General features: G+C 48.2%; 1 protein-coding gene across 2 annotated transcripts in view; it reads left to right on the forward strand.

Annotated features, from left to right (window-relative positions):
* CTDSPL2 (CTD small phosphatase like 2) overlaps positions 1-12,127 on the forward strand; it is a 48,502-nt gene that overhangs the window by 6,482 nt on the left and 29,893 nt on the right. The window contains exon 1 of one of the 2 annotated variants that reach the window (XM_068143629.1): positions 402-504. The exons of the other annotated variant lie outside the window; for it this stretch is intronic. Within the exon in view, the coding sequence (XP_067999730.1) occupies positions 456-504 (49 nt within the window). The 5' untranslated portion in view covers positions 402-455. Of the gene's footprint in view, positions 1-401; positions 505-12,127 lie in introns of those variants that run through there. 2 annotated transcript variants of the gene reach the window in all.

Here is a 12,127-nt window from a genome sequence, read left to right on the forward strand (position 1 = left end):
TTTGCTTCATCCATGTAGTTTCCATCTCCCAAGTGGGCTTTTCGAGGTATTCCTTGTTTCAGGAAGGAGAAAGCTGAAGCAGCAGGTGCTGGAGTCCCCTGTATCCTGGCTTTATTCCCAGTACCTACCCTTTTTATATGTGATAATACCACCCCAGTTGCTTCTCCTAACTCCTTTTACCAGGAACTTCCCTCATCGTCCTGGGGGAGCTCATTTGGGTGCAGCAGGTCTCCTTTTATATCAATCACATCACGCCTTTGGGCTGGTGGGTGAAGCTTGCTCATGTGCTTCAGAACCATCACCTGGGAGGAGAGAAAGCCTGTAGTTTAGGGCTGAGCTCATTTTCCATTTAAAAGGTGGCTGAAACGTGCCACAGCCTTGAGTCAGACTGAGAAACCCTGAAGAGGAACCCTGGGAGCTGAAAAGGAAAACAAGAGGCTAAGACAAAGTGGATAATGGGCAACGTTTTTGTTTCTGAGCTTAACAGAAGGAGAAAGAAGCAGGGTAAGAACTGAAGTGTTAAGGTTGGGAGTTTTTGGGTTTGTTGGTTCTTTTTGGGGCAGGGGGGTGGGGAAGGAGTATCTGAGAAATAAAGGAGGGGAAATCTGTAGACAGCAGAAATATCCCCAAGAACATGCAAAGCACTTAAGGGCTTTGTGCAGAGTGGATTTAAATATATTTGATTGAATTACCTCGCTGGGTGTATTGACACCTTCAGCTCTTGTCAGGACCAAGCGGTTGTAATTAAATCCATGTAAACAGGCTGGGGAAAGAGCTGGTTTGTTTTGCTCATCAAGGCAGAGCTGATGGATGTTAGTTAGAGCAGCAAAGAAAGATAGGGAACTCTTTGCTATTTTTTTTTTCATTTCTGGTTCCTCAAAAGTTTCTTCCAAACCTGTGGGTTGTTGGTTTTGGTTTTTTTTTAACACTTCAGTGAAGCTAAAGTGATATTCTTCAAGAGCTGTAATTAGTGCATTTAGAGTTCCTTGGGTTTGTGTGGCTCAGGGACTGGCAGCTGAGAGAGAGAGAGAGCAAAGTCTTTGAGAGCTCCATTGGCAAAACTGTATAGATGCAGTTTGAGGTGGAGAGGTGTCAGCCTTAATTATTGTGCTTAATTACCCTGTTGAGCTTACTTGAAGATAATTCCCTGTTGATGGAAGAGAGGATAATTCTTATTTGAAGATAATTCTCTTCTTTTTTGGTTTGTTTGTTTTGCTTACTCTATGGCTGGGAAAGGTTTGATCCTGTTCAGTCTCTGAGATGAATGGTTAATACCAAAATGCCCTCAGTCAATTAACACAACAGGGCTCTAAAGCAGAAAACAGTTGATGATTAAAGATAAACATTTGTCATCAGGGGTTCTTGCATTCAGGGCTGAAAAGGTATTTCAAGAAGCTTGGTCTTTGCTCTTTCTCCTCTGGTTTTTGCCTGTTCCCTCTTGGTTGAGGTGTGCTGCAGGGTGAGAGGACTTTGCCTAGCTGTTCCTGTGCTGTCTGCAGGGAATTCTAGAGGTGCTGTGTCCATTTGCAGAGAGGCGGTGTTTTGTCAGGGTCACTGGGGTGAAGGGTTGGGGGGTTTTGTGGTTTCATTTCATTTCTGAGCTCAACTATAGACCCACTGGTAAAGCCTCTGCTGTCAGAGCAGCTCCCTCAGAGTGCTGTCAGTCTTCATCTGTGCTGTCAGATAGTCTGGAGCAGACCTGTAGAACAAGCCTGAGGCTGCTGAGGACTTGATGTCCACCTTGTTTGTAGCTCTGGAGGTTTGCCCTGGGTCTGACCAGTTTCCTGTAGTGGCTTCCAGTTTGGTTTGGATCAGTTGGTGTGCTGTGTATCCATCAGTTCAGTCTGAGTCGGTTAGTGTGCTCTGAGGCTGTTGTCAGGCACACGGGGTGATGAGAAGGTGTGTTGCAAAACCTCACACTAAAACTCTGCTGCAGATTTATGTTAAGCAACCCCTCGCCTTAGGAGAGGGCAGAGGGTGCTTGTGCCACTCTTGAAGTTGGTGTTAAGCTGCTTGTGAAAGAAGGGAGCAGCTGAGGGCGGCTGAAAGGAGGGACAAATGTGATGTGAAAAGGTTGTAAATGAGGGTTAAGAGCCTTTAGTCAACCATCAGAGCAAAGCAAATGATACCAAAAATGTGTGCAGTTTTCTGAGTGTCTGAATGAGCTTTCCCACCTGGTACTTGAGCTCCATAGCTCAGCTCTGCTCTTTTCCCTCTGCCTGGCTGGACTCTCCTCAGCTGCTTCTGCTGAATGCACTTGCCTTGCATAGATGGTTGTTCAGTCTGGGAGGGCTTTGCTTATCCTCTGTCCTTGGAGAGTGTTTAAAAACCCAAGTTCTGCTTTGTAACATGCATGATACTCAGAGGATGAGGAGAGGAGGGATTTTTTTCCCCCCCACTTTAATGTGCAGGGCTTTCAATATTCCTGTTCAGGAGTTTTGATCCACTGCAGTGCTCAAGAAGAGAAGTTGTTAACCGTTTGCATGAGAGGTGTGCTTAGCATTTTTCTTCAGACTCTATTTCTCAGTTGGCTTATTGTCATATTGTGTCATAAACAAGAATTCTGCTTAGGGAGACCATCAGGAGCAGAAGCTCAAACAGCCTGATCAGCTTGATGTTGTTTCTTGAGCGGCAGAGCTGGGAGCTGGATAAGATGACCTTCAGAAGGGTCCCTTCCAACCCGATGCATTCTACGATCCTAGCAAGTCTGGCTGCTCACAGACTAGTGTTCCCTGGTGGCCTCCAGCCCTCTTGTTTCTCCTCTAGTGCCTCCAGACTGCCCACAGTGTTTCAAGTGCCCCCACTTCCAGTCAGAGTTCCTCCTCTTTGCTCTCTCTCCTGGTGCCTGGAGTGCCTGCGCTGGGTTTGCTGGCTGAGCTGGGAGTGGAGCACATGGCAGCTCACTCACTGCTGGGCTCTGCTGAGGAGCTAAGCTCTTTTGCTTGGTTGTTTCCAGACGCTAGCTAGGAAAGGAGGCAAGGTGGAGTGTGTCCATGTGGGGTAAGGACTGGGCTGTGACTGTCTGAAATGATCTGGTATGCTAAAAGGGTCTGTCACCTGCACTGCCTTTGACTCTCAGAAAACTTGTAGGAATCAGTATGTTTGGCATTTCTCTCCCTCTGGGAAACTGGGTTGGTGTTGGAGTCTTGTATTCAGTCCTGGGCTCCCCAGCTCAGGAGAGGGAACTACTGGAGAATGACCAGTGGAGGCTATGGACCTGCTGAGTGGCCTGGAGCATCTCAAGAAGGACATTGAGACACTTGAATGTGTCCAGAGAAGGGCAACGAGGCTGGGGAGAGGCCTTGAGCACAAACCCTACAAGGAGAGGCTGAGGGAGCTGGGGTTGATTAGCCTGGAGAAGAGGAGGCTCAGGGGAGACCTTATTGCTCTCTACAGCTACCTGAAGGGAGGTTGTAGCCATGAGGGGGTTGGTCTCTTCTCCCAGGCAAGCAGCACCAGGACAAGAGGACACAGTCTCAAGCTGTGCCAGGGGAAATTTAGGCTCAAGGTGAGGAGAAAGTTCTCCACAGAGAGAGTTGTTGGCCATTGGAATGTGCTGCCCAGGGAGGTGGTGGAGTCACCATCCCTGGAGGTGTTCGAGAGGGGATTGGACATGGCACTTGGTGTCATGGTCTAGTAGTCATGAGGTGTTGGGTGACAGGTTGGACTTGATGATCTTTGGGGTCTCTTCCAACCTTGGTGATTGTGATCTCTGTGAGGATGAAAGTCTGAGAGACCAACAGACAGTTATGGGCACTGCAATTGCAGGAGCCTTATTTTCTCTAGAAACAAGGCTGTAAAAGAACTCAACAGTAATAGAAGCAGCTCACAATGTTTGTGCTGAAGAATCCAGCCCACCAAGGAGGACCATAAGAAATTAAACCCATCACATAAAAGACTGTTGCTTTAAAAGCTTGGGACTGGATGGTCTCTCTTAAGATAACCTGCCAGAAATTAAAGGGAAAACTTTAAACCTGCATGGTTTCAGTGATCACATCAACATAAAACCCCAGACTCACAGTTGGTGCTGGAGAAGCTTAGGCTGTGCTTTCACACCAGCTTTGAGCACTCTCTGGGCTGCTGTAGTCCCACTTGGCCAGTCCACAAGATTGGCCAAGCCACGTGGCACAGGTTGCATCCTCCCAGCTCAGCCTTCTTCCTCCAAATGAGGCTGCCCTCCCCTACCCTGCCTGGAGGGACCAGCCCTCTCCAGTGTAGTGCTCCAAGCTGTTCCTGAGCACATCCAGGAGAATGTGGTGATGCTGCTGATGCCACCCATGATGCCAGTGAGCACCCTGGCAGCTGAGCAGTTGTGGGGAGTGGGTGTCAAAATGAAGATGCCAGCCTCCTTTCAAAGGTGCCCAGTGGCAGGACAAGGAACCATGGGTGTAATCCGCAACACAGGAAGTTCCACCTCAATATGAAGAGAAATTTCCTTGCTATGAGGCTGCTGGAGTCCTGGAGCAGGCTGCCCAGAGAGGTTCTGGAGTCTCCTCCTTTAGAGGTTTTCAAGACCCATCTGGATGTGCTGCTGTGTGACCTTCTCTAGGCAAACCTGCCTTGGCAGGGAGCTTCCACTCAATCTCCAGAGGTCCTTTCCAACCCCTAACATTCTGTGATTCTCTGGAGTTCTCCATGGGTGATGATGGCATGGAGCTTTAGCCCTGTGCCCTGGGCGTTCTGCTTTACTCCTGTTTCTGTCCTTTGTCCTGCCAGGAGTTGTAAGTTTTGATTCCACCCCTTTTTCCTGTGGTTCTGTGGTGAGACGTTTCCATTCACTAAGCAGGCCTAAAAATATGGCTGAATGGTGGCTTGGGGAGTGCCAGAGCTGCCTCAGAGCATGGCAGCAGTTCCAGGGTTAGGCTGTCAGGGAGCTGCAAGCTCTGCCATGCAGCTGAGAGCGCTCCTGTACCACGCAGCAGCACTAACCAGTGCTAGTAGCTCTGTACTCCTGCCTCTTTCTCAGCCATAAACATTCTGAAGTGAGGCACTAGACAAACACCATCTTCTCCCGTTAGTTTACAGAGCTGTGTCTGCTGCTTTACAGCCATCAAGTTATCATTTCATTGCATCTCACCCATTTTAAAGTGGCAGGGATACGTCAGACCCAAGTGTGAGAGACATCAGTGACATTCAGGAGTAGAGACTTTGCAGTGTGTGTGCAGAGCAGCTTTGGCTTGCAGGGCTTTTTATAGCTGTGAGTAACTTGTGCTTGTTGTGCTTTTATTATTGGAGTATTTACCTACACTTTTTCATTGAGTGACCAATGAGGTTTGCTTCTTTTTGTGGAGTTTTCACCCACAATAAAATGGGGGGGGGGTGGGGGGGAGGAGGGGACAAATAAAATGAAGTCTGTAAAATAACCTCCTTGTGGTAGCATCAGACAAGGTCCCTGCCACTCAGTTCTTGACACTGAATGAGATTCAAGTTCATAATGTCTCAGTGTGGTGGTTTTAAGGTTACATGTGAAAATACACCCCTCACAGATCAGCAAAGATGGTAAAACTTCAGTGCCTCTATCAGTTTTACCTTGGGTGTCACAGTATAACTAAGGTTGGAAGAGACCTCAAGATCATCCAGTCCAACCTATAAACACAGACCTCATGACTAGACCATGGCACCAAGTGCCACCTCCAATCGCCCCTTGAACATCTCCAGGGATGGTGACTCCACCACCTCCCTGGGCAGCACATTCCAATGACAACTCTCTTGGTGAAGAACTTTATGCTCACCTCGAGTCTAAACTTCCCCTGGCGCAGCTTGAGACTGTGTCCCCTTGTTCTGGTGCTGCTTGCCTGGGAGAAGAGACCAACCCCTTCCTGGCTACAACCACCTTTCAGGTAGTTGTAGAGGGCAATGAGGTCTCCCCTGAGCCTCCTCTTCTCCAGGCTAATCAACCTCAGCTCCCTCAGCCTCTCCTCACAGGGCTGTGCTCAAGGCCTCTCCCCAGCCTTGTTGCCCTTCTCTGGACACCTTCAAGTGTTTCGATGTCCTTCTTAAACTGAGGGGCCCAGAACTGGATACCTGCATGAATTAGCAAATTAGTCTCAGAGGCTGTAAGAGTGAAGTTTGCTGTGTAGGAAATAGGGCAGGGAGGGCAGGTTTACATCAGCATGGGATGGAAATGTTCAGTTTAAAATCTGTATGGGCAGTGGCTGATGGAAGTGTGGACCTCAGTGGTGTTTTCCCTGCTTTTAGCCACAAAGCTGGCTGATTGTTTGTAAATCAGGAAAGCTGGGTGTGAGAGGAACCTAAGAGCAGCTCCTGGCAAGGCAGAGAGCACAAGGTAAACTACTTTTTGAGGTTTTGAAGATCTCTGGTGCACCAAGGTAAAATGTTTTCCAGGGCATATTATGGTTTAAAGAGTTTTTATCCTACAATAAAAATAGGCTGCTATTTTTAAGGCCAAAGGAGCAGCCAAACCCCTTATCTGGCCTTTTAAAAGATAACAACCTGACAAAGTCCTGGGGAGTAGGTGAGTGTGGTTCTGATCCAGCAGGGAGATTAAGGTGAAGTAGAGCAAGATTAGGTTTTCTGGGGAAGTTAAGCAAAATGCAGCTCTCTCCTCTCTGGAGACCTTGCAAAACCCATTCAGCCTCTCACAACAAACCCAGGAGTCACTCCATGGCTTGCACAGGCTTACTTGGCTTTATTCAGCTTGAATTTTGTTCTTTTTCTCTTTTGGGTGGCTTTTGCAAGTTAAAAAGATAACTGATATGGAGGAGGAGAAGAACAATTGAAGAGAGCAACTCATGAGGGGTTTTTTTTTGTGGTCAGACAATATCCTGGAAGGTCCTTTCAGGAAGTGTTTAGCAACCTGCCTCTACCCTGGGTTTGTAACAAGAGGGAGAGGACTTCCAAAAATAGGCTCCCTGTGTGCCTGGCAGTGTGGATTAAATATCCAGAGAGCCTAATATGTCTAAAGACAGCTGGTCTGTCCCAGAACCTCCCCAGGAACAGTACTGGTTCTACTGGGATTTGTTATCCACTCATCTAAAACCTCCAGCACTGCAAAGTTGCGTTTCAAAACATCTCAGCTCTCGGTGAGCTCCACAGAATCTGAAGATGACTAATGTGAAATTCTTGTCTTGGCAGCACCAGAGATTGTAAATAGCATCTTCCTCTGGCAGCTGATTTTGGGGTTCAGCTCTCAGATTAACTCTCCCACGATTACCGCTCCTCTCTCTGCTCAGCAGTCTGACCCAGACTGAAAAGGCTGAATTAATTACAAGCCTGTACCCTCAGTCACAGGCAAGAAAAATATCTTGGCCAGGAGGGAATAAACTTTCAGTTCCAAATGCATGTGGTAGAATCAAAACAAAGCCTCCTGAGCAAAGCAATGGCAAAACAATGGTGCTGAGAAATGAGATTGCTAGAGCAGGAAAATAAAGTCCCAGAAAAGCTGATTGCTGTGACTGGAATAGAATTAGCCAGGTTGGGAAAGACCTTTGAGATCATCAAGTCCAACCTATCACCCAATGCCATCCAATCAGCTAAACCATGGCACCAAGTGCCTCATCCAGGCTCTTCCTAAACACCTCCAGTGCTGGTGACTCCACCACCTCTAATCAACTAAACCATGGCACCAAGTGCCTCATCCAGGCTCTTCCTAAACACCTCCAGTGCTGGTGACTCCACCACCTCTAATCAACTAAACCATGGCACCAAGTGCCTCATCCAGGCTCTTCCTAAACACCTCCAGTGCTGGTGACTCCACCACCTGCCTGGGCAGCCCATTCCAATGGCCAGTTATAAAAAGCCTCCTTCATTCTTTGGCTATATCTTGGTAAGAAAATGTTTGGGGTTTCTTTTTAGGGGAGATGCTTAAGCTTTGGCAGTGCCAGAACCATATGAGCCCACAGCAGAGTGTCTGAGGGAGCATGGTTAAAATGTAGAGGACCCAAGCACAGAGGTTCAAGCATGATTTTATTTCAGATGGAGATTGTTTAGTAACCTTAAAGACATGGGGGGAAAGAAAAGGTTCTTTCAGTGAAATGAAGACAATCCAGAAGTGCCATTTTCATTGCATCTTTGATAGTTAGATTTCATAGCATCATAGAATGGTTTGGCTTGGAAAGGACCTTAAAGATCATCCTGTTCCAAGTCCCCTGGCATGGACAGGGACACCTCCCACTAGACCAAATTGCTCAAGGCCTCACCCAGCCCCTCCAGGGAGGGGGACATCCGTAGCTTCTCTGGGCAACCTCTTTCAGTGTCTCACCACCCCCACTGTAAATTATTTCTTTCTAATATGACTGGTAGCTGTTGTTTGGAGGTAACTCATGGGTTCTTCATGCATCTCTCCAGGGTTCATAACCAAGCACCAACATTTGCTTAGCCCACGTTGTCTTATTTGGCTGTTCCTCTAAACCATTGTCTTTTTTTTGCTCTCTGCCTTCATCTACATGACAGCAGCACTGCTTCCAGACTTTGAGTCATGGTTTCCTAGTTAATAGTTTGTCTCTCTAGGAGGCAGCTCCAGAAAACCACAGCACAGTGATAAGTAGCACACTGTGTTGCCAAACAGGTACTGCATCAGCTGGGATAACATGACAGTGCTGTGGTTTTGTAGGAAAGGGGAAGAAGTTGGTTAAAAAAAGGCGAAGAGTCTTCGAGGGGCGGAAGTCTCAACACCTCTGAACCAACACAAAGCATTTCCTTGAAGCCTCTGAAGTGCTTTGAGGCCTACCTGCATGAAATCATTTTAAAGCAATTTTCCTGGTCTTTGTTGTGAGCCCAGGCAGGTTTGTCATTGCATTGGGGTTATCACCAGTCCCACACAGAATCCTAGCGTGGTGGGGGTGGGAAGGGACCTCTGAACATCACCCAGCCTAATGCCCCTCCTAAATCAGGGTCACCCACAGTAGGTTGCCAAGAATCACAATGGCATGGGGGGGGGGGTTGGAATCTCTCCAGCAGAGACTCCACAACCTCCCAGGGCAGCCTGCTCCAGGGCCCCATCACCCTCACACCAAAGTTTCTCCTCCTGTTCAGACAGACCCTCCTGGGTCCCAGTTCGTGCCTGTTGCCCCTTGTGCTCCACTGACAAGTGGAGGGAGTGCCCCCTACACTTTAGCTCTTGCAGAGCATTGAGCAGATCCCCTCTCAGGCTGCTCTTCTCCAGGCTCAACAGCCCCAGGGCTCTCAGCCTTTCCTCCTCACAGAGATGCTCCAGGCCCCTCAACGCCTCCCCTGGACTCTCCCCAGTAGTTCCCTGCCTCTCTTGAACTGGGGAGCCCAGACATGGGCTTTATTGTTGCTTTTCCAACTGCCATGGTGACCTGGGCTTCTTTGTGGCCCAGCCTGAGATGTTCCACTCGGTGAAAGCATCACCAGTGCCATGTGAGAGGGCTGCAGCCAGCTCCATGAACACATCTTGTTGGGATGTTTCTCCGCAGTTGCAATCTGGGTCACTCGCTGTAACAAAATGTGCTGACGAAATATGACTGGTATTATTTGTTTAAAAGGAAAATGAAGGAAATATTTGTTCTTGGTTCCTCTTGCTGTGGATCTGCCCACTGTGCTCCAGCTAGTGTGGCCAGAAATAGCTGAAAGAAAGGAGGACGGCTTCTCAGCAGTGCGGGCTGCATTATCCGAGCTGCTTGGTGGTGGGACACTGGCTAGCTCAGGAGTCACTTGTCACAGCTGCTGGCTTTGGTGACAGTTGGCAGCTTTAGAATCATAGAATAAGAGAATGGTTTGGGGTGGAAAGGACCTTAAAGATCATCTAGTTCCAACCCCCTGCCATGGGCTCCCCCCCCACTAGCCCAGGTTGCTCAGGGCCTCATCCAGCCTGGCCTTGAACACCTCCAGGGAGGGGGCATCCCTGGGAACCTGTTCCAGTGTCCCACCACCCTCACTGTAAAGAATTTCTTCCTAATCTCTAGTGTAAATCTCCCCTCTTCCAGCTCAAAGCCATTTGCTCTCATACTATCACTACAAGCCCTTCTCAAAAGTCCCTCCCCTACTCTTTTGTAGCCCCCTTCAGGTACTGGAAGGCTGCTCTAAGGTCTCCCTGCAGCCTTCTGTTCTCCAAGCTGGACAGCCCCAACTCTCTCATCCTGTGCCCATAGGAGAGGTGCTTCAGCCCTCTGATCATGTTCAGCTCTCCTCTGGACTTGCTCCAACATTTCCATGTCCATATTTTGCTGGGAGCCCCAGAGCTGGATGCAAGAACTCCAGGTGAGGTCTTACCAGAGCAGAGGGGCAGAATCACCTCCCTCATCACTAGTTGAGAATGTTGCAACCTTAATTCTTCAGCATCAACTTTCCATGCTGAGCAGGAACTAAACTGGTGCACAGAGGGAGGATTTGAGCTGCCAGCTCCTGAAAGAGAATTGAAGTTCTAACTTAGGTGTGTTTGGTGCAGTCTCCTTGCAGCAACATCAGGCTCAGCCTCCATCTATCCTGCCAAAGCCCAGCCATGTGAGGTCCTGGTCTCCACAGCCCTTCCTAATGTCAGGCTCTTCCCCAAACAGCTGCCTGTGGTGCAATCAGATCTGTACAGGGCTGAGGAGGGAAATTCACCAACATGTTTGGACTTGATTATTTTGACTGAGAGCTGTTCAGGTTTGTCTCTGGTTTGTGCTTGTTTCAGAGAAGAAACACAAATGTAATTCGAGTGAAAACTATTCCCTGACAGAGACATGGAGCTCAGGGAACTTCTGTGGTTGAAAGGATTGGAGGTAACTGTTGTTAAGTCCATTAGAGATGTTTATAACACCAGGCTTGATAGCCAGGGTGTGAAATGAGACAGAGAATCCTCTGGCAGTGGTGTACAGATGGGTTGAGTGGTGCCTTGCTGGAGAAATACATCCTTACCTTTTGTCTCTCATGAGACCCTGCCTGCTGCTCAGGAGCCCTCAACACAAGAGGGGCATGGAGCTGTTGGAGCAGGTGTGGAGGAGATCTCAAAGATGATCCAAGAGCTGGAGAAAGTTATCTTTAAGGAGAGTCCTAACCCCTGTCTGAGCACAGCATTGCTGTTTGCTGGGGGAGGAAGCTAGTTAGAGAGCATAAAGCACTTTCAGTTTTGAACTTCTGGTATTTCTTGTAGCACTGTAACTTTTAAGTACAGAAGGCTCTGGGGAGAACTTAGAGCAGCCTTAAGAGTGTTTGATAGGGAGCTTGAAAGGGACTTGTTTAGCCTGGAGAAGAGGAGGCTCAGGGGAGACCTTACTGCTCTCTACAACTACCTGAAGGGTGTTGTAGCCAGGAGGGGGTTGGTCTCTTCTCCCAGGCAATCAGCACCAGAACAAGAGGACACAGTCTCAAGCTGCACCAGGGAAAGTTTAGGCTGGAGGTGAGGAGAAAGTTCCTCACAGAGAGAGTTGTTAGCCATTGGAATGTGCTGCCCAGGGAGGTGGTGGAGTCACCATCCCTGGAGGCGTTCAAGAGGAGATTGGATGTGGCACTTGGTGCCATGGTCTAGTAGTCATGAGGTCTTGGGGGACATGAGGGCTTGGACTTGATGATCTTTGAGGTCTTTTCCAACCTTGTTGATTCTATGATCTTTAAAGTCTTTTCCAACCCAGACCCTTCTATGACTCTGTGATATGTTTCAGTTCTAGAAGCTGTCTGGTTTTTTCTAGTGTAGCAAATGTTAAGTAATATTTTCCTTCTCCAAGTGGGATTTCAGCAGTGTCAGTCTTTATATCTTCCATTTTTGTCCAATTCCTTTTCACACCCTTCTGGGTTTAGTATCTGTTTTGTTCCTGCCCAGGACGTGGTGGTCAGCTTGGATTTCTCACCACTCACACTGGGGGGGTTTCCAGTGTTTTTTCAAGCTGTCTTAGTGACATGGTAACAAATGTGGTTGCTATCTCAGAATACTTCAAATCCCATTAGATTTGGGTGTTCATTCACTTAATTCCTAATTCCCCATTAGATTTGGGTGTTCATTCACTTCATTCCTAACTCCCCATGGCACACAGAGACCACTGGTAACCAGAAACTGGAGTGAGTTCTCTGTTGCTCTCTGCTTACCTTTCAGGGGGTTTTGAACTGGGTAGAGGAGAATTAAGCATCTCACTTGTGTGTATGCTTAGATCCTCAACATAGGTATTTCAGAGTGACCTGACTGTTTCACCCTGTCCAGAGAACAGGGGACTGGAAATTAGTGTCTGTA

This window comes from Melanerpes formicivorus, unplaced genomic scaffold (genome assembly GCF_026170545.1).
Source record: "Melanerpes formicivorus ecotype bairdi unplaced genomic scaffold, bMelFor1.0.p_v2 SCAF_10, whole genome shotgun sequence".
NCBI classification, from domain to species: Eukaryota; Metazoa; Chordata; class Aves; order Piciformes; family Picidae; genus Melanerpes; species Melanerpes formicivorus.